This window comes from Podarcis bocagei (assembly GCF_964188305.1).
Source record: "Podarcis bocagei genome assembly, chromosome: 9".
NCBI lineage: Eukaryota > Metazoa > Chordata > Lepidosauria > Squamata > Lacertidae > Podarcis > Podarcis bocagei.
This window is the reverse complement of record NC_138134.1, coordinates 80,095,880-80,118,155: the sequence shown is the minus strand read 5'-3', so window position 1 is coordinate 80,118,155 and position 22,276 is coordinate 80,095,880. Positions and strand designations below refer to the sequence as shown.

At 48.6% G+C, this 22,276-nt stretch overlaps 1 protein-coding gene and 1 long non-coding RNA gene across 2 annotated transcripts in view; one reads left to right on the top strand and one right to left on the bottom strand.

Annotated features, from left to right (window-relative positions):
• LOC308594441 overlaps positions 1-5,664 on the bottom strand; it is a 65,109-nt gene extending 59,445 nt beyond the window's left edge. Inside the window, exon 1 of the long non-coding RNA XR_014011482.1 lies at positions 5,500-5,664. This is a non-coding gene — a long non-coding RNA (uncharacterized lncRNA). The remainder of the gene's footprint in view (positions 1-5,499) is intronic.
• Positions 1-22,276, top strand: part of EXOC6B (exocyst complex component 6B) — a 228,979-nt gene that overhangs the window by 20,827 nt on the left and 185,876 nt on the right. The window contains exons 2-6 of the mRNA XM_081207034.1: positions 13,515-13,680; positions 15,135-15,182; positions 15,857-15,947; positions 16,051-16,096; positions 19,165-19,369. Of these exons, the coding sequence (XP_081063160.1) occupies positions 13,515-13,680; positions 15,135-15,182; positions 15,857-15,947; positions 16,051-16,096; positions 19,165-19,369 (556 nt within the window). The remainder of the gene's footprint in view (positions 1-13,514; positions 13,681-15,134; positions 15,183-15,856; positions 15,948-16,050; positions 16,097-19,164; positions 19,370-22,276) is intronic.

The window sequence follows — 22,276 nt, the reverse complement described above, 5'->3', positions numbered from 1 at the left end:
CACCCTGGGCTGCGGGCAGTCACCCGCAAGCCTTCGGAGGCTGCACGCAACTGTACCGCTGCTCCCGGACCTGTTCTGGGGGCTGGGGTTGGGGGAAGCTCGGGCTTCCCCCGCCCCAGCCCCGCGGCTAAAAACAAAGCCAAGACAGCGAGCGGGATCCATCCCGCTCGCTGTCTTGGCTTCTGCCAGAGCCGCGCGCAGCCTCTCCCGGCTGGAGGAGAGGCTAAAGAGGAGGCCAAGACTGCCAGCGGGATGGATCCTGCTCGCTGTCTTGGCTTCTTTGCTCTTTGGGGCTGGTGGGGGAATATTTTTTTTTCTTTATTCCCCCCCTAAAAACTAGGTGCACCCTATGGTCTGGTGCGCCCTATGGAGCGAAAAATACGGTACTTAGGAGAAACATCAGTCGTGTCAAAGGTGCCGCTGACCCCCCTGCCGCATAGCAGCTCAATACAATACGTAGCATAATATTTTGATGTAAGAGTTAATTTCGCATGCACGGCACCGTTGTGAATGACAATCACCGTTTTTGAGTCTGACAAGCGCCGCTGTTGTGAATGACAAGCGCTGACGCTGGCGCGGTGCGTCTTTGCTAAGCGAGCGCACAAAGTTGGAAGTCCTTTAGTGAAACAGTAGGTATACATTTCGGTAATACCTAGGTATATGTGTATTTTGTTTTTCTAGCTTGATCAAAATTATTTCTTATTTCATAACAGGTAGATAGTTAAGAGCTTAGGCTGCTTCAGCGGTGGGCGCCTGGTGCCCCCCAGAATTTGGCACCCGGGTGCCCTGCACCCCTTGCACCCTGGAGAGAGAGGGACGGCCCCTCCTATCTCAGGAGCATCATAACTGTAAGGTCTTGTCTGGCCAGGGATGTCTTCCTTGCATTCCCACAGTTGGCTCAGAGCATCTTAATTAAGAGCCGGTGTTGCTTGGTGCCCTGGCTCTGTCTACAGTTGCCCCATGATTTCCCATTGGATATCCTGTTCCACTGTACCAAACATTGAGCAGGCCTACAGGACTGCTGTGTGCATGTCTGGTCTTCGGACTCTGCTTTCTGGCTCTTGAGCAGAATTCCAAGTGGCAGCTTGAACTCTGGGGGGTCTAAGTAGTTTGGCCTCTGGGTCTCTTGGAGGCAGCAGCTGCCACCTCCTGTGTCTCGCTCGCAGTCTCAATGGACAGCAGCAGTCCTAGTGCACAGCCGGCCCCAAGCCACTGTCTTTGCAGGGCTTTTTGTTCATGTCTGTACTAGACATCAGTCTCCCATTAAACCTCTGTAAGCAGCCTCTTAAAATGAGCCAGGTCACATCTCTGCTGTTCTCTCTAATGCAATGCGGCAGCAACAAACATGGTCACTGCTGCCCTCTGCACCCTGAGTTTTAAGTAGAAACGTGTGAGGACTTCCCAGAGGCCCAAAACTTAACTACTTGGCCTTTTAGCGACTACGTAAATCCAGGCCACTAGCTAGACTTGTTCATCGGAGTTTTTCAGCCTACTGTGAAGAGTAGTTTGAAAGAGAAAGCACAGAGGAAAAGCTTGGAGCTTTTGGGTTAGGAACGCTGGATTTCAGAAGAAAAGTGTGGCTTTGCTGCCATCTAAAGGCCAATGGATGCATTTGCTGTGAAGCTTTTCGTTTGCCAGTTCCTTTGAATTTAATCAGCAGCTGAGGAAGAGCATAAACTGGAATAAACTGAATATGAAGGGGTGTTCCAGTAACTGCTTGCTAGGCTTAAGAGGCACAGATTTGAACATTGGCTGGTCTTTAGCAGTCACTTCTAGCTTTCCCTGACCCTGGTGTTCCCCTGTTGTCTTGAACTCCATTTTTTCTCAGGCCCAGCCCAGCATGATCCATAGCTGGGGATGATGTGGGCACCAGGTTGTGGACGGCTGATCTATTAGGGTCTCCAGCTTAGGGCTTTCTGCCTCCTACTGCTTGCCCCAGATGCATGACTGAAGAGGGATGTTCTTGTAAAGCCTCCTTCCTCACTTTGTTCATGTGTTATCCTAGCTGGATTTAGGCAAGGCCTGGAAGGAATGGGTGCTGAAAAGAGCTTTTCCCTGGGGTTGTCCCTGTTTGGTTCTCCTCACTCTCTCTGTATCTCTTGATATAAGCAACTGTGATACTCTTCTGCCTTGCCTTCCTGGGACGTGCCTGGGTGGTGGCGAGGAAGACACTGTTCTGCGAAGGGTGTGTGTGTGTGTGTTTGCAGGCCAGAGTGTTGTGTGGGGAGACTGCTGCAGCAACTTGTGGCTGTTGGCTTCTGGGTTGCCCCAAGGGACCATCGTCTCTTCTTAATATCCATGCGAAACGGTTAGGTGAGGTTGACTGTGGTATCATTAGTGTACGCTGAGCACACACTCTTTCCACATCTGACCCTAGACAGGCAGTGACTTTTCTGAAGCTTAATTCAGGCAAGACAGGAGTACTAGTTTTGGATGGCATTGCATTTCCTTGGAGACCAAGGAGCGCTGCATGGATGTGCTCTTTGATCTGTTGCTCCTCCTGGATTGTCCCAGCAGTGCCCAAAAGTGCTTTTACCATTTTAGGGTGGTAGAGCAGCTGTAGCCTTTCCTAACTTGATTTTTTTAAATTTTAATGCTCTTTGCTACTCTGTAGGTGGTTTAGGTTTAGGTTTTAAAAAGCAGAGTATAAACTTGTGAATCAACTGCAAATATGTATTGAAAAGGCCTTTGCAAAGAGAGCAGCCTGCTTAGACTACATGCCATGGATAAGGTTGGAAGCAATGAGTTTAAAATCTGGGAATTTAAAACTGGAAAGTTTCAAGCAGCTGAGGGATGCCTTAAATTGCAGATAATTCCACCCTGGTTCATGTAGCTGAAGCTGTGTCTGGTGGCAGAAGTGTTGTCTTGAGGGTCTGCTGTGGTGGCAAAGCAGGCCGGGCACATGTTCAGTGCTCTGCTTCTGTGAAAAAAGCTGCTTGGATCCGCACACTTTGCAGTCTTTAGGACACAACTCGCCTTTGGGTACATCAAATGCTTTTATTACAGTTAAAACGCCCAGCTGCTGCCTCTTGTCCCACTTCTTGGTGCTTTAATGGTGCTTCTGCAGCTCAGAAGCCTCCCTCCAATTTATGAGGAAATGTGCTATCCTTCAAGCTGCCCTCCTTGTGGGTCTGTGCCTGCTCTGAAATCTGTGTGCAGTTATGACCTGGATCTGCCCCTGACGAACGGGCTTGGCTTCCGTTTCTCTTGTGCTCAGGTCAGGGTGAGGCCTTCCAGGTCCCTTTGGAAAAACTAGCAAAATGTTGGCCGCAGTCTTGGGTGTGGAGGGGCTTAAAATGGAAGTAATTTATTCTTTGCAGCACTAGATGGCAATGTAATTTCAGAATGTCCCTTCTGTAGCTCCTTGTACCTTGCCTAGAGAACGGTTATTCCTGGCAGCGGTGTCCTGGTGCCTTTCCACATTACTTGAGCAACAGTGCTGTACTTTGCTTCTGCATGTTGCCTTGACCTAAACTCACCTGCATTGCTGCATTCATCGTCTTGGACAGGCTTGCTTAGATCTCTCCTCTTGGGGGATCTGCACTCACTTCCCCCTTGTATGTGTTCTTTGAACAGACAAGCAGGCAATACAGGATGCAAAATAAAGAATCAAAGAGCGCCTTGCTAAAAACACTAAAGACCAACCATGCAAAAAAGCACTGCCTTTAATGCCTTATATCTCATAGGGCTTTTCTTACATCCTCCATATGTTCTCTGGCAGGAAGGTGAACATTCTTGGCAAAGGTTCTGTACTTGCTTCGCATTCCATCGCTTGGGATTTGGTGGCCCTCTTTCTTGCATTCCTCGTTGCTGGCAGTTCCAGTGTTCTGCTAACTTGCTTAAATTAATTTGGAAGATTTATATACTCTTCCTTCCCGCCCTCCATACTGGTGATGCTGTATCATTAATCAATAGCAGTGTTTCTGCAAACTGGCGGCCGGCTCCTTAGCCAGGAGGAAGGATGCAGTCCCTATTGAGTAGAAGAACAGAGCACTCTGGTCTGCGGAAACTGTTTCCCTTCCGATCTGGGCACAGTGAGAGCTGCAGAGAAGTGATCTGGGGAAGGAGAGGGATTATGCCAGGCCCACACAAGGTAGCCTCCAGGCAGTGTTGCGGTTCTGGGAAGTCATGTCTTGCCCACAGTGCTATCTCGGTATCTGGGCATTGGACCATTTAAGATATTCTTGTTGGCAGTCTCTGGGGTTAAGCCAGCTGTGCCTGCTTGCCAGAGGGAGAGGGTGATCTGTACAGTCAATATGCCTTAACTAGGCTTCTGAAGGGAAGAGCCGAGCGATTGTTTTAAACATGGATACGTGCCAGTTTGCTTCTGGGCTACTTCAGTCTGCTGCCTGTCTTGCTGGGGCTGTAAATTGAAGGGCAAGAGGATAATTAGGGCTCATTAGCAACTTTTCCTTGTTGTGGATTTTTCTAGTTGTGGATTTTGCGGCTAAAGTTAATTCGAGTAATTAACGAAGCCTTAAATGTTTTAACAATGGCTATTACAGACGGTTCTGTCGTTTGTGGCTTCTGTAGGCCAGGCTCAGGGTAACCTTATGAATAGTTCAGAAGCTCGCATCCTCTGCATGGGACGCATTGAGGTCGTGCTTCTGGGCTTGATCAGGAGGTGTTCCCCGTGGATTATGCCCATGGTACTGTTCTTGTCTCTCATTCTCCCATTCCTTAATTTCCCTCTGTTCCTTCCCTTGTGCTAAGACGTCACTCCCTTGGCACAAGCAAATGGACCAGGCGGTATCACCCTGTAGCAGCATGGGCAGCGTGCAACAAGGCCACTTAGGCTGCAGCCTTCACGGGTACAGTGGTGCCCCGCAAGACGAATGCCTCGCAAGACGAAAAACTCGCTAGACGAAAGGGTTTTGCGGTTTTTGAGCTGCTTCGCTAGACGAATTTCCCTATGGGCTTGCTTCGCAAGACGAAAACGTCTTGCGCTTTTTTCTTAAAGCCGCTTGAAGAGGCGCAGTTGCGACGGACCGTGCTTCACAAGACGAAAAACATCGCAAGACGAAAAGACTCGCAGAACGAATTATTTTCGTCTTGCGAGGCACCACTGTACCTGGGGAGAAATGGCCACATTTCAAAATAACCAAACTCTGAAAGTTTCAGCCCTTTAGCTCTTAGAAAACTTGGGCTGATGAGATGTGGGTGGTGATTCCTGGAAAATGCAATGGGTGCTGTAGACCTGAGTGCAAGGCAGACTTTCAGTTGTCAGTGACAGTAGCATAAAAACCACTTTGTTTTGTGTGAGTTGACACCTGGAGGGCTGGTGTATGAAGGGCTCCATGCTTCTTAGTACAGTGGTGCCTCACAAGACGAAATTAATTCGTTCCGCGAGTTTTGTCGTCTTGCGATTTTTTTCGTCTTGCGAAGCATGGTGTCGGAAAAGTTTTGGAAAAGCTTCAAAAATCACCAAAGTCTTCAAAAACCTCAAAAAAGGCTACCACACCGCGTGCTATGAGTTGCTCCTCGAAGTCAAGTCGCAACTGTATTAACTGTGTTAAGAAAAAGGAAACAAACTTGCAAGACGTTTCCGTCTTGCGAAGCAAGCCCATAGGGAAAATCGTCTTGCGAAGCAGCTCAAAAAACAAAAAACCCTTTCGTTTTGCGAGTTTTCCGTCTTGCGAGGCATTCGTCTTGCGAGGTACCACTGTAGCAGGACACGGCAACCTCGCTTGCCGCTCTTCCCCACTGCTTCCCACTCTGACCTTCCTTCTCTTCCTCCGGTGCTCCAGTTCAAACACATGAGGATGGATCAGAAGGGAATTTTCTTCACCTGATGATTTGGTCCCCTGGCCCCTCCCCCCCAGGTATTAGATTGCCATGTGGAAATTGCACCCGCCCAAAATTGCTTTTGGGAAGACTTTGCTGATGGGTCCTCTTTTAGGCTCTGGGTTCAACCAGAACCAGTGAAGGCGGTGAAGATCCTGTGTGAGTGTCTGGAGGCGGTTGGAGGATGGATGGCGGCTAACAGATTGAGGTTGAATCCTGACAAGACAGAAGTACTGTTTTGGGGGGAGAGGAGGCAGGCAGGTGTGGAGGACTCCCTGGTCCTGAATGGGGTAACTGTGCCCCTGAAGGACCAGGTGCGCAGCCTGGGAGTCATTTTGGACTCACAGCTGTCCATGGAGGCACAGGTCAATTCTGTGTCCAGGGCAGCTATTTACCAGCTCCATCTGGTACGCAGGCTGAGACCCTACCTGCCCGCAGACTGTCTCGCCAGAGTGGTGCATTCTCTGGTTATCTCTCGCCTGGACTACTGCAATGCGCTCTCTGTGGGGCTACCTTTGAAGGTGACCTGGAAACTACAGCTAATCCAGAACGCGGCAGCCAGACTGGGGACTGGGAATGACCGCTGAGACCATATAACACCAGTCTTGAAAGACCTACACTGGCTCCCAGTATGTTTCTGAGCACAATTCAAAGTGTTGGTGCTGACCTTGAAAGCCCTAAACGGCCTTGGTCCAGTATACTTGAAGGAGCATCTCCACCCCCATCGCTCAGCCCGGACACCGAGGTCTAGCTCCGAGGGCCTTCTGGTGGTTCCCTCTCTGAGAGCCCTGTTTAGGGAAGCTTTTAATGTTTGATGGATTGCTATATTTTAATATTTTGTTGGAAGCTGCCCAGAGTGGCTGGGGAAGCCCAGCCAGATGGGCAGGGTATGTATGTATGTATGTATGTATAAATCAATCAATCAATCAATCAATCAATCAACCAACGGCCACAGAACTTGGGGGCTACTGGTAAGACATTCTTTGCATGGCTTCCTTGAGTCATATGGAAAGATTTGTTCCGCAAGCACCTTAGGGTAGTGGAACTTGAATTGATTCTACGCAGTTTGTGATGCCTCCTGGTTTGGATTACATAGGTTGGTGTGCATATATGAGAGAGAGACAGAGAGGGGATTAAATGCGGATCCTTTCACCTAAATGGGTAGGTGGGTGGGCCAGATCCCACACGGTTCTGGCTGCTTCCAGCTCACGCAGGCCAGCTTTTTCCATGATGGCTGCCCCACGGGTCTGGGGAGCCTGTGTTGTGGGCAGTGGTTCTTTGGCCACCTGCGCTGTTCCTCCTGAAGGCCTGGCCGTGCTGGAACACCATGCGAGGGAAAGCGGAACTGAGTGAAGGACACCCCAGCCGCCTCCATCTGAGCCTGCCTCTCATTAGAGCGCAACACTTTTCCCAGCGATGGCCCACACGGCACGAACACTTTCAAGCGGCTCCGAGCCCCGCTGTGGCGCACTGCTGGATGCCTCCCGTTGTGACGGCCAGTGTGTTTTGTTTACAGCGCATCATAAAGATGATTCACTCCCTCCCTTAATATCAACCAGCTTGGAGGGGCTCAAATCTATCTCGCCTGGGTGTAGGGCTTGTTCCCATCAACCCTACACATGGTGCGAATCAACTGTCCTTCCAACTTGAAAGGGCCTGGGAGAGGCGGGCTCGCTTGCTGACGCACCGCTTTTGTTCTGGGGGGAATTGTTTCCATTGTGTCCTCCACAAGGAGGGAAGCGAAAAGTGTCGCTTGTGGCCAGTTCCCTCTCCATAGTTCTCAGTTGGGGGGATCTGTGTTGGCTGGAGCAGGGCTGGCTCGCCTGCCTTCTGGGTTGCTCCTTGCATTTCCTGGCACTCGCTGAGGCCATATGCGAGCTCCCCCACCCCCCCAAAAACCATCTTTCTCTCGTAGCCCCAGATGACAAAAGGCATGTTCCCTAATAAGAACGCTGAAACCAAAAATGCTCTCCTGTAGCTTAAATTGGAGGCATTGTTCTTTATTTCCTTTCTGATGGTGCTGGGTCTGGATTTGCTGGCACTCGGCAGCTCCAGGGTGGCTGAGTTTATTCCTTCTAATTGGCTTGGCCTTTAGCAGAGGCTTCACAGTTTCTTTTCCCTGGTCAGCCAGAGGTCCAGGCTCAAAGCCTCTGGGCATATATGGAATGGAAAATGTTAGCAGCAGAGATGGTCATCTTGGGGTTCACTGGCTGAAGCCCACACATCCTGTGGATTTCCCCTGACTGTTTAGATTAAGTTTGCATCTTACGTTGACCTAAACAATGCTATTATTCATGCGCATGCTCTGAAAGCGGCTCATTGGCGGTGTTCGAAATTGGCCAGGCGCATTTTGCACCTGGCTATTGGGCACTTGCAACCTGGTGAAGATACTTGGGCACCAGAATGGTGCCTGACATCTCCACCAACATGCATGCCTGGGGATAATTGGATCTTGCCTGTTTTCACATTCCTGTAGAGTGCTATCTCTTAGGAACCAAAAAGTCATATTGGAAAATACGACCTTTGAACTGTCTAGCCCACAAATGGCAAGTAGACATTCCGTTTTGGTGACTGGTTTAAAGAGCTGTTTGGCACCTAGCTTATACATCTGAGTTTCTAACACGGGCTCACGCCAATTGCTCTTTGCTTGTGTCCGCTTGTTGGCTTGTCCATTTCTGCAGGCAGAATGTGTTTGCTGCAGCTGAAACTGGTTTGTATCCCACGCATGAATGTTGAGATCTGGCCTTCTTGGCCCTCCTGAGCCCCTGGTGGGTTGTGGGTTCCCATAATAACCAGTTGGGCTATTGGTTTTGATAACGGCCAGTAGTAAGGTGAAGGTGAGAGATGTCAAGCGAGTGATGGGAGCCCTTTTCTTCTACTTCAATTCTTTAACAATTCGGATTGTCTGTCACTAGTTGAGAACAGTTCGGTTGTGGCTGCAGGTAAAGAACTGGTTTAAGTTGCATGCAGCTGGCTGACCCCAGAAAGTGAGTGCGAAGAGTTTCCCCTTTGAGGTTAGCAAAAGCAGGGGCCTGGGGTCACGGTGGTCAGTTAAAACCAGAAGATGATGCTATTGGCAGGCAGTCTTGTCCATTCCTCGCTATCCTCCACCAACCGCCTGCTTCCTGGCTTTGCCCCATGAAGCCCCAACAGGGCCACAACCTCCTCATCCTGTTCTCTGAGGCCGGGGTCTCTGAACCCTTCACTCTTATCACTGAGCTGTGCTGCGTAGAGGGGTCTTTTCTATTTTTGTGCCTTAGAACATTTCAGTGCGGCCAACTGGCTTAGCAGTGGTCGTAGTAATAGCTCTCTCAACTTTCCTGGGGGTGGCTTACCATGCCCTTCTTTAAATTGCCGTGTTCCTGTGCACCTCAGGACCCAGCAGAAACACCTCTTCCGTACTTCTAAAGCCTTCCATGGCTACTCTGCTCTTTCCTTCTGACATGTCTCCTTCAGCGATTCTCCAGCTCCACCATCTGCAGCTGTCGGAAGGTTCCCAGCTCCCTCTAGACTCTGCATTTGTTGCCCTATGGCTGGGAACTGCCTCCCGCATCTCCTTTGTGCTCATGGATGGAGCTCTGTAGATCAATAGAGTGGCCTGTTTCATCTGGGATTGCCCATGCTCTCTGCTCTATGAAGAACGGAGCGTTTTCCTTCCCGCTCTTGGTGCTGGGGGGGGAGAGGTTTGGGGCATCCAAACTCTTGCTGACCTCTCCCAGCCCACGCTGTGACTGTTTGCATACTTGTGCATTAAGCAAGCAGCTCGCTTTTTGTTCGACTTTATTTTTAACTTCTAATAAACAAAATGCTAATGCTTTTATGTCGCTTAATGAGAAGAAAATGTCTGAAGGTTAAAAACCATCGTGGCATATTTTGCCTTTTTAAATTGAAGTCCAGGCTTTTGTTCCATTTATTAATTGAAACCAAAAAGCGAGACATTTCCGTGCCCCAGAAAGTGATCAGGCTGTCCCGGCATGTGAATTCCTGGGGTCCTCTGTTTTCCCTGCTGCCGGCTCCTCCTGCCTAAATGGATTTCAGTTGGGAGCTCCTCATTTAGGGCCAGCAAAGGGGTCACATTTGGACCTGCACCTGTCAGCGGACCCTCCGGCTTAGGCAGAGTGGCTGCAGCGCATGCTCATCTCACCTTCTGGTGACCAAAAAGTCCATTGGCATTCTACATGTCTTCCAAGGGGCTTTAAGTAGACTATAGAAGAGAATTACAGTGGTACCTTGGGTTGCAGACACTTCAGGTTCCAGACTCCGCTAACCCAGAAATAGTACTTCGGGTTAAGAACTTTGCTTCAGGATGAGAACAGAAATCATGCTCCGGCAGCGTGGCGGCAGTGGGAGGCCCCATTAGCCAAAGTGGTATCTCAGGTTAAGAACAGTTTCAGGTTAAGAACGGACCTCCAGAACGAATTAAGTTCTTAACTCGAGGTACCACTGTATGTGTCATCCATACAACCACCTGGGGGCAGGGGGGGTTGGTCTGATCCTGCACATGGCTCCTGTGTTTGTAGCTCATGCTGCCATGTCCTGGCTCGCTCCTTGGGCTACTCCTGAAAGGGACCTGCAGTGGGTTGCATGTGAGTGATTCCCCATAATAATTTTATTATTATTATTATTATTATTATTATTATTATTATTATTATTATTATTACCCTGCTCATGTGGCTGGGCTTCCCCAGCCACTCAGGGCGGCCTCCAACCGAATATCAAAAAGACAATGCAGCATCAAACATTAAAAACTTCTGCATTGCTTGTCAGCTCACAGGTCAGCAGAGCTGAGTTTAATCTGTTCATCTTGCTGGTCCAAAGCGATCAGATGCTTTGTGCGGCCCCGGCCTCTGACCTGCAGTTGGGACCCCTGCATGCCGTGAGCAGGATGCTCAGGGGGGGGGACATGTCAGAGCTGCTTTTGCCTCCTGGTTTGTGGCCGTGTAAATGCAATAAGACAGTGCAATGTGGAATCACTTTATTTCCAGGGTTCAGATCCCAAGGCATCTGCAGAGAGAGTGCGTGGACCAGCTTTAAGAATTCTTTTGGGCTTGTGCTGTGGCTGAGCTATGTGGCAGCTTTTCACAATTGTGAGGGATGGGCCCTCTCGCCGTTGGCTTCCTCTCCCTTAGCCCATCTCGCCCCAGTGCAGGCTTGCAATGAAAAGAGTTGTGTATTAGGACTAAGCCAAGCAGTCGCTAGATGGCAGGCTCTCCTTTCTTAAAAAAAGGCACATTGCTAGTTTCAGAAGAGAGTTGTAATGCACCAGGCTGTAGCCTGTGTCTAATGAAGATATACTAATATCCAGATTTATCACCTTTCATTAATTACAAGAGTGCTTGTTTTTAGTCCCCCCCCTGTATAAAAAAACAAGTTTCCTCCCTTTGTACATGAAAATGCTGAGGTCTACATACTGTGCCTAAGACCAGATGATAAAATTTTACTACAATGTTGATGGTTTCCATTTTCATCTTCTTGTTTTATCCCCACCCTGCATCCCATCCCATATTTTCCTAACTGGCGAAAGCTAAGAATATTAGCAAAAGCAACAAAGAGGCTTACAGCACCTTACAGACTAACAAATTTTATTCAGGCATAAGCTGCCATCCACTGGAGCCCAGACGTAGGCTCTGGCGCGTTATAACCCAGGAAAGCTTTTTCCACAATGAAACTTTAAGGTGCCACAAGAATTGTTCGTGTCCTTGCAGCAGAAATGTTTTATGGTAGATGATGATAAAACAAGCTATGCATATACTGTATTTTAATTCCCCCCAAACCTTTTGTGGGAGGGGAATGTGAAATGGAGGAGCTATTTTTATGGCTTTACTACAGTGGTACCTCTGGTTACGAACGCTTCAGGTTACGATCTCCCCTAACCCGGAAGTAGCTGCTCCTGGTTGCGAACTTTGCCCCAGGATGCGAACGGAAATCGCATGCCAGAGGTAGGCCCCATCAGCAAAAGTGCACCTTGGGATAAGAACAGTTTCAGCCTAAGAATGGACCTCTGGAACGAATTAAGTCTATAACCAGAGGTACCACTGTATTTCTGTTAAATCTTACACCTTTAGTCAGGAAGCTGCTTGGGGATCTGCTAGTGGTTTCTGGCTTTGCATTGTGCCATTCAGAGTTGTATTTAGTACTGGGAGATGCAAGATAGAGTGATAATGGGACAAGTCCCCAGTACAGTGGTACCTTGGTTTAAGAACAGCTTAGTTTATGAACAACTTGGATTAAGAACGCTGCAAACCCGGAAGTAGTTGTTTTGGTTTGTGAACTTTGCCTTGGAATAAGAACATGTTTCACTTCCTCTTGAGTGTGTTCCATTTGTAAATTGAGTCCCCTGCCGCTATGGGAAAGCACGCCTTTGGTTTAAGAATGCTTTGGTTTAAGAATGGACTTCCGGAACGGATTAAGTTCATAAACCAAGGTACCACTGTAAACGCCTTGTTTAGGGTGTATTGTCATGAAGAGGGGTCTCTGTCAGGGCACTCCAATACATGTCATTACAGAGGGTAATGCTATTACGTTCAGTGGGACTTGCTCCCAGGTAAGTGCGCATGGGATTTGTACTGGTTGTGAGGGGAGGCAGAGGAGCAGCTGCATTTCAAACTGCAGAGAAACCTTAAGCAGTGTCTTTAGTCAATCCTAAACCGAAATGTTGGAGTATAAGATAAGAAATCAGAATTCAAGAAGAGAGCACATTTCTTCTGTTGCCTCACACTAGGGCTTGAACGCACTGTAGGGCATCCAGAGGTGTTTGCCCTGTTGTTGTTGTTGATTTATTGAATTTATATACCGCCCTATGCAGTACCTGGAGGTCTCAGGGCAGTTGTGGAATGGGATTTCCAGTTTCTCTGCATGCCCCCCATCTGCTCCAAAGCGTCCCCTAGGATTTGGGGGTGCATGTGGAGTTGTAGGGGAAGGAGAAGGAGGAGAACACCTCTTGCTTGAGGGGCTGCTTGCTTGTTCTGCGTCTGCTCATTGGGTACTCCTTTTCAATGTGCTTTCTTCTGGATGCTGAGACCTCGCAGTCCAGCTTTGCACCAAGGACGTTCTTGTCCACCTACCAGCTTCTTCTCTCATCACGTTGCTGGCTCTGGATGCTGTGTTCCAGGTCCTCGGACTGTTCTCCTCTTATTCTTTGGCTTCCCACTCCTCCCTCCCATGCCCTCCCATTCAGCATTCTGCGGTTGAGCAAGCAGGTGGCAAAGTCAGCCAGGCAGATGCGGTGTTGACTCTTGCTCCCTAAACGGTCCTCTGGCAGCTTCTCTTTTCTGAATGGCTGCTGCTCATAGAAAGATTATTTGTGAATCGCCATGTGATGACCTTAGTACCATCTCTCTGTGTGTATTTCACTCTGCTGTCATCCACCTTGAGCACTGTTAGATTAAAAGCCAGGATATAAACCTTTTAAATACCAAATAAATTGCTGCCGACATTTTTAAACTAATTCGTATTTTCTTCTAAATAATTGAGATCACTTCACTCCTATCTCTTGAGTAGTTCCTTGCACTTCTGTGACGAGGGAAGTGAGGTGGGGAAAAACCCGAACGGCAGATCTTGTTGTGGTGGAAATCATACACTTTCTCTTGCAGTAAAATCACAAGGTGTTGCAGTGCATCTTTCCTTCCTCCCCACCCTCAGCTCTCCTTCAGATTCCTTTAGTGAAGTTCAGTGACTGAGAGAGGATTCTGAAGGTGTCTTTCTGCCCAATCCCCTTGCGTTTCATCCAGGTCTGTCTACGATGGTGAGGAGCATGGGCGCTTCATGGAGAAACTCGACGCTCGCATCCGGAATCACGACCGTGAAATTGAAAAGATGTGCAACTTCCATTACCAGGGCTTTGTGGATGCCATCACTGAATTCTTGAAAGTCAGGGCAGAAGCCCAAAAGCTCAAGGTAAGGAAAAGGATCCATCACTGTGGGCAGTGCTTAGGATTCCTGTGAAGGGGCAATGAGCTCCTAGGAGGAGGCAGCAACCTACGTGTGCTGGTCTGAAGGAGAACCGCAGACTCACTGCAGACCTGTGTTGGAACAGCAGAGAATGCGCCACAGTCTTGGGTTGGATGCTGGTATGCAGGATTACTGCTTGCTATTTACTCTTGAGTAATAGCTGTAGCTGCCTTAAAGTGGGGGGAGTAAAGTAGAACTTCGTTCTGCAAATAACACTGATCTCTGGTGCGTTTGGTGCACAAAGCGTTTTGAAGTTTATGCCACAAGAACAAAGAGTTGCAGTTGTTTGGCTCAGGGCAGCAAAGCCTTGAGCTGCAAGCTTGAGCGGGTGTTTTGGTTGAGTTGCAAATTGTGTCTCCCATGCCCAGATACAGTAGAGCATCAAAGCTCATTGATCCTGGGAGAGCCAGTGAATGGGTGGGCTTTGAAGCTCCACTATATCAGCCTGTTTAAAATGTTGCTTGGTACAAATTCTATGCCAGTGAGGTCTGTGAATTCATGCCCTGTCCAAGGAAATAGTAGGTTCCTTAGAGAGGCTTGCGAGAGTTTGGTGGCAGCTGTCAGGGGACCAACTTGCATCTTCCCATTCAGTCTAATCATGCCTGGCTTCAAGGCTGATGTTGAAGCCTCTCCCCTTGCAGCCATTCATGCTTCTGAGACCAAAAGTTATTTTCTTCCACATTTTTCCTTTGGCTACCAGCACCATTGTTCAATATTGTAGCAGGCTGAGCAGCTCCTGTGTGTAGTCGGAGAAACCCAGTCCTCCCTTTGCCTCTTCAGATCGTGGGAAGCATAAGTTTTAGTTCTCCCTTTGTGTGCTGATGAATTGCCAACTCTGTTGGGATTGGCATGCTAGAAGCTCCCACCGGTGGCCTGCAGTCTGTTGCAGCGCTGGGTCTGGGCTGGCGGCTTCCAGTTGGAGCCCCACTTCTGGGCTCACTAGGGCAGCTTCAGAGGCCTATTTCACTGGCCCTCTTCCATCAGTTTTTCACACTAAACCTACGGATTTCAACTGGCCTGTGCATGCCTTGGTAGGATGCATTTGTGTTGCTTTTGACCTCTAGGTTGCCTTGTGTGTACTCTCTGAAGCATGGGGAGGCTGAAGAGCATCTAAGGCCTTCTTCTGTGACCCTGCTGCCCAGCAAAGAGGTGTGTTGTCGGTCATGAATAAAGTGTCACAATGCTCTTGCTTTTGTTAAAACATCTCCCAATCCTTGGTGACATTTCATAACCGCGCTCACTTTTCCCGGTATCTGGGATCAGTTTGCATGACAAGATTTCATGTGGGCTCGTTAAGCCAAGGAGCATCTTCCAGTTCATACAGTCTCCTTTTCCAGCCCGACGCCCAAGACTTTCAACTAGGTGCTAATTGAAACAACAATGTGGTTTTCTCTTTGCAGAATCAAGTCACGGACACAAACAGAAAACTGCAAATGGAAAGCAAAAAAGTAAGCTCAGGGTTCTAGTGTTGGGGAGGGGGGAAAAGCATCAGGTGTGGGCTCTGACCATTGTATGGGTGCCAGACATGATGGGCTTGTGTGCCAGGGAAACCGTGTGATTCCAAGGTGGAAGGTCACTGTGTGCTGTGATTTCCTTGCCTGTCTTCCATTCCCCTTGCGCGCATTTTCTATGCCTCCTTGGTGAGATCTGTACAAGAACGCCCAACATCCAGTTTTCAGACTGTGGAGCATGGGAAATGTGAGTGCAAGAGAGCTCCTCTCCGGGAGGCCTTACAGGGAAGAGTTAGTTAGCCCAGAGTGAGAAGCTCCATGGCCCAGCCCCACACTCCCCTCTCGGCTCTCATCTCTGACCTGTTCCTTGCTGGTGACCTTCCCTCTGCCACCTGCAGCTGCCTGAAGTGCAGTTCCTGCTCCCTCCGCCTTCCCTCCTTTGCTGCCCTGTATGTTTGAAACGACTTCTCATGTAGGCCATGCTTGCTAGCAACAGCTACAGTCCACATAGGCCAGGAATACCCAGATCCATTTTCCTCATCGTTCCTTGATCCTGAATGGATGGTTGGATGGAACAGAAAATGGTCCTGCGGCCTTTGAGCCTTTGGTATGCAGCAAGCGAAGTTGACTTGGAATGCAGTGCTAGGGTTAAACGGAGGTTTCTTTTACAGCTGGTGGGAGCGATGGAAGAGCTGAAACAGTGCCGGCTGCAGCAGCGCAATATTTCTGCCACAGTGGATAAGCTCACGCAGTGCCTTCCTGGTGAGAGACGAAGCAAAGAACGTCTGCATGGCTCTAGATAGGGCACCAGCACCCCATTTCTTCTCTTACTGACTTCTGTATCCTTATGTCTCCTCTGCTCTAGTTCTGGAAATGGATAGCAAATTAAGAGAGCAAATGAAATCTAAAAGGTAAGCTCATAATGGTGGCCGGCGTGACAAATGTGACAGCGTCTGTCTGGAGGTCTTAGCGTCACTGAAACAAACGGGCGGACACCCCAAGAACGGAAGAGCAAATGGCACAGCCGGCTCAAGGCATTTTGGCCTCTGAGGCCGGAAACCCAAATGCTGCTCCCGTCCTGCAACCCAGAGCAAGCCCCACTGGGTGCTCACTTCCCTCTTGCTTCAGTGGGGCTGCTTGCGCAGGGGAACTTCCCAGGGGATTGTGCTCCATGGCTCAGCCTTTGCCTCTCACTCTGTGGAACTTGCTGCCGCCTGGCTTCATCCCACAGAAAGCCTGTCTCTGGGAAGCCCCTTGGTGCTGTGGTGGTTTCCTGTTCAGCCAAAAGCAGACTGGGTCCCTTGCTGCCATGATGCATATACGTCATGCCTTGGTTTTCGAACAGCCTAGTTCTCGAACATTTTGGCTCCTGAACGATCAAAACCCGGAAGTGACTGTTCTGGTTTACACTGTTCTTTTGGAAGCTGAGCGTCCGATGGGGCTTCCCTGGCTTCCAATTGGCTGCAGGAACTTCCTTTGGTTCCTTTCCCCCTCCTTCAGCCACTACAATACAGAAGGAGTCATGCCCCCACTCCTAACCTATTTTGACAATGATCCTCACAAATCGCATTCTAAATATACCCATGGCAAGTGTCTTGCATAAAACCATTGCACCGGCAGCTTTTAATGTCTGGTGTTCTGTTGTGTTTTTTATATTATGTTGGAAACCTGGCGGAGTGGCTGTAGGCGGAGTAAAAGTAATAAATCATCATCATCATCATCATTCTCTTCCTCCTCCTCATGTCTAAATGACCAAGTAGAGATGGATTTGAGGGTTTCTTCTAATAATACTGCCTTGCATTTTCCCCATTTTAAGTCTCTTTTTAATGGTCTTATTTTGCCTTCTTTCTACTGAGGCAGAGCGCATGTGCTAATTTATATCTTAATCAGTTCCCCTGTTGATGTTCCAGCTTCATTCTCCTCGCACCTGTGAAGCAAGCTGCAAGGGGAAATATCCCCCCCCCCAAAAAAAAATCTAGTTTTCCCGAAAGGCCGGTTTGGTTGGAGAATATTTGACTGCTGTCTGACTTGCTTGGCTGTCAGTGAGATGGGAGCCTCTTTTCTCCTCTGCTCACCCAGATAGGGGTCAGGTACTTAGTTTGAAGATCTGTCTCTCTAACAGTCGAAAGATGCCTTGGACTCTCCTGCCTGTTTCTCCTGTCTTTGCAGCTGGTTTGTGTCAACAGGCCTCATCCCTGCCTTCCAAAGGGGAGAGCCGTTTTGGTCTGATGCAGCATAAACGAAGCCTCTTTAGCCTTTGTTAGTCTTTCAGGCTTTTTTGCTGCCGTTAATCCATCTCTGGACGGTGTCCCGGAAGTCCCTTGGGGTGAAAGATGGCACCACGTCGAGTTGGCCTCCAGGCTCCTCTCATGAGCGCAGGAGCCGAGGCGCCACGGCTGTTGAGAGGCTGAGCAGGGCACAGCTGGGAGGCCTGGCTTGGGAGCTGCGCTCCGAGGGGGGGCGGGTGGGTGGGTGACAGGGGCATGTTTGGGTCCACATGACCTCACTGGCTTGAGATGTCTGTCAATGGGAAGAACATTGGCTGCTCTGGCAGGCTGTCGGGGGGCCTGGGTGGCGAGTGTAGCCAAACTCCACAGGGCCCTTTGGTCATCCTTCAAACAACAGTGTCTTGAGATGAAGCAAGCCTGGCCTGCGTCTGTTCTGCTGGCCTAACGTCTGGCTACTCGTGTAACCTTTGCTTTCTCTCCAGAGGAGCTGCATTTTATTGGAAATAGCTTTACCTAAACCTCATGGCAACACAAACAGAGCCTGGATTCCTGGAGTAAACAGCACACTGACTTTTGCTCTTGATGGCCTCTACAATTTTCAGTTAAAACAACTTCCCTTTCCTCCAGTTGCACATTATGCAAACATTGTTTGGAGATGAGGACATCTGAGCAGTTCTGTGTGTGCATTTTTCAACTGGCATGCACACTTTCTGACTGGACACATTTTTAGTGGTAGGGGGTGCGAACGCCAGAGTGTCCTGACCAAACATCTTTGGCATGTGCTACATTCCTGCTGAAACCTTTTCTCAGGACCCCCAGAAACTCCACTGATTTCACCCCTGGGTTTGAAAAGTTTGGTAAGAAGCAGAATCTATTTTCTTGCCTCTTAAATAAATGCAAGCTGCTTTCCAGCTCTCTAAAGTCTCCTGGTCCACCCACCTGCATGCACCTGTGTGCACCGATTGTCAGGACTAGCAAGCAAGGAACTGTTGCATGCCTTGGCCCAGCAGGAGAACTGGGAAATTGTTGCTTTCGGAGGAAATCTCTCCAAAAAAGAATGGATCATAAATGGGCTTGTGCGGTGCTCATGTTATAAAGGAAGTTTGTGCAAGAGAGTCCTCTTGGATTGTGTCCCCTGCTTGCAATTATTCTTTGCCCAATCATGATATGCTTCACTTTGACTCAAAATCATTGTCCTGCCCTCTGCTAGGTTCACCTTTTGTATCTCCTTGAATCCTTCCACTGACTTGCCTCCCCTTTTCTATGTCCAGAAACCCTCTCCCTCTTTCTGGTTGAGAATGTCAGTGCCTTTGCTCCTTCTCTCTATCTTGCAACTTTCATTTCTCTCTGGGCTCCTCCTCTGCCTCTGTAACCTAGTTCTGATAGCAAGGCTGCCGCTCTGCCTAACTTTGTACAGCTCTTGTTCCTTGGGCGGGTGATCCAAGAAGTCCCATCATGGTGGTGGGTGACAGGCCCCTCTTCACTGGCAAAGTGGGCTATATACTAACCAGAGCCTTTTCCCAAGAAGGAGCCCTGGGCACTTACACAGTTTGTCTTCCCACTTGTAGGCCGATAGACACAAGGGTGGGGTGAGTAGGCTTGGGTGTCAGTTGAGCTATAGAAGCTGTATGGGACCCTGGTGTTTCTCGTTTTAGAAGGCCAAAGTTTTGCCAGTTGACCACCATCTCCTGGGAAGCTGCGGAATTGAGTGATCTTTCCTGCTTCTGATGAGCGTTGGTCTTCTCTTCCAGACACTACCCTGCCCTGAAGACTCTGGAGCACCTGGAGCACCTGCACTTGCCTCAAGTGAGCCATTATCGCTTTTGCAAGGTCATGGTGGACAACATTCCAAAACTGCATGAGGAGATCAAGGAAGTTTCCATGTCCGACCTCAAAGATTTCCTGGAGAGCATCCGTAAGCACTCGGACAAAATTGGCGAGACAGCAATGAAGCAGGTGAGCTGAGCCATGAGCACTAGGCGGGTGCCATGTCGAGCGGAGTGGTCTCCTTTTGATGTTTGAAGCACCAGATGGCCATGGATGCCACTGTGGAGCTCCTGGTTAGGAGAGGCTCCTTTTCTGTCCCTTCCGTTGCTTGTGACTGCCCCATGTCACTGGTTGGATGGGGGACTGTGGGAGCTCCTCACACTTCCATCAGCATTAGAGGCTAATATAATCCAGCCTTCTTCCTTAGATGGAGTGTGGTGTGAACCAATGGCCAGAGAAGCTACATTTCTGATGCAAGTATTCTGAGACAGGGAATAGATAATTGGCTCTTGGTTTATTTTTGTTTAGTCGCCTTAGCCTTGTTCAACTCTCTGTGACCCCAAGAACCAGAGCATGCCTTGGAAACTCTCACTTTCTTCTCAAAGCTTCTCCTTTTTTATGTCCATGGAGTTTTCTTGGCAAAATACTGGAGTGGTTTGCCAGTTCCTTCTCCAGGTGGATCACATTTAGTCTAAACTCTCGGCCATGATCTGTCCATCTTGGGTGGCCCTGCACGGCATGGCTCACAGCTTTTTGGAGTTCTTCAAGCCCCTTTGCCACGACAAGACAGTGATCCGTGAAGGGGCTTCATTTATTACAGTCAAAACATTTACTAAGGGGATGGTTCCACCTTCTTAACGGTTCTGAACTTCAGTTAGAAAAGAGACACTCACCAGTTCAGACCACTTAGTCATTTGCATAAGAAGAGTTAAACTGGGCAAGTCTATTGGGGGACAAAAGCCAGGATCCCACTTCCTTAGCAGTGGCCCTGAACCTCTTGAGGTGGTGGCCTTAGTCTGCATGAGAATACAGGAGCTCCTCACATATCCCCCCCCCCCTTAAAGTTCATTTGTGGTTCCCATCAACTGGCCCTCTGCGGCATGCTGCCTGCAACCGTGGAGGGAGGATCCGGACCATGGTGGCTAGGAACCATTGGTACTGGTTCCCCCCAGGAGGTCCTCTTGGACTGGTTCCTGCAAGGTTTTGCATGGTATGAATTTTCTTTGGGGTAGTCTTAGATTTTAGTCTCACCAGTGAATAGTAAGTAATAACAGCAAAGGCCCATTCTCAGGCTGCCTCCAATGTGTTAGCACTGGAAAGTGGTTTTTTTTTCAAAAAAATATATTTATTTATTTGCTTTTCTGATAAGATTCCACATCAACAGAACATGAACAAAAATGATACAGCAAAGAAAAAGCCTTTCTTTCAAAGATTTCAAAGAATCGACAGAAATCAGTTTTCCTTCTGCCAGTCCTTAAAATTTTGAATATCATTAATTATAGGTACTGTTTGAAATAGAAATACAGTGGTGCCTCGCAAGACGAAATTAATTCGTTCCGCAAGTTTTTTCTTCTTGCGAGTTTTTCGTCTTGCGAAGCACGGTTTCCCATAGGAATGCATTGAAAATCAATTAATGCGTTCCTATGGAAACCGCTTGCCAGGCTGGCGGTGCGGAGAAGGGCTTTTCTCCCCACCGCAAGCCTTCAGGACAGGTACGGGAACAGAGGGGAAGGGGCGCAGCGCTTCTCCTCTGTTCCTGGGGCTTGCGGTGGGAGGAGGGTTTTTCCTCCCCACCGCCAACATTCAGAACAGCATTCTGAATGTTCGCGGTGGGAAGGAAAACCCTCCTCCCACCACAAGTCTTCAGGACAGCCTTCCGAAGGCTGGCACGGGGAGAAGGGCTTTCCGCCCCACCGCCAGCCTTCGGAGCAGCCTTCCGAAGGCTGGCGGCAGGAGGAGGTCTCTCCGCCCCACCACCAGCCTTCGGAGGAGGTCCGAGGACAGTGGGGAAGACGCGCTGTGCTTCCCCGCTGTCCTGGAGATTTCCCTATGGGCTTTCGTCTTGCGAAGGAAGCCCATAGGGAAATTCGTTTTGCGAAGCGCCTCCAAAACGGAAAACCCTTTCGTCTAGCGGGTTTTCCGTCTTGCGAGGCGTTCGTCTTGCGGGGCACCACTGTAGCATCTTTGGGAGTATATTCATTTTTATAGCAGTAATTTTACCCAACAGTGACAATTTCATTTTACTCCAAATTTGCAAATCTTTCCTAATTTCTTTCCAAACCCTTGCGTAATTATCATTAAAGACATTGTGGTTATTCACAGTTAACCGTATCCACAGGTATTTTACTTTATTTTCGCTCTTTATACCACTAATTCTTTCCAAATCTTTTGTGAGTTGGGCATCCATATTTTTGACTAGCATTGTTGCTTTTTGTTTGTTTAGTTAAAAACCTGCGAAGTTACCAAACTCCTTATTTATTCCAAAACAGATGGTAAACTTTCTAGTGGGTCCAACGTCAAAACAACTTTATCTGCATATGCTTTTAACTTACAATTTTGTTGGTCCACTTTTATACCCCTTTTTGTCATTATTCCTTATCTTTTGTGTCAGTGCATCCAAAATCAAAATAAACAGCAATGGGTACAGGGGGCACCCTTGACTGGTTCCTTTCATAACTTTGCATCCCTCAGAGGTGATGTTATTTACAATAATATTTGCTCATCGTTCAAGATATATAGCTTCTATAGCCTTTAAAAATGTTTCCTCCAAATCCATTTTCCTCAGAACTAGCCCTGGAAGGTTTAATGGCCAGACTTTATACTTCCAGGATTGAGAACCTTTGGCAGAGCAGTGCTTTTGTTTCTCTTGAGTCCTGGGAAAGTGGCAGGCCCTTTTCACAGAGTTTTGAATTTTAGTCCATACAATCCTCCTACCCACATGATCACTGCTTCGACAATTTTGAAATATTAAGCAGTACGTCAGTGATTTTAAATAAGTAAGCATAAAGTAATCCAGGATGGTGCCAGCTTCAGATCCTGAGTAGAGTTGGTTCCCTGTCAGATTATGTTGGCCATTCTGGGGTTGCAGCGCTCATC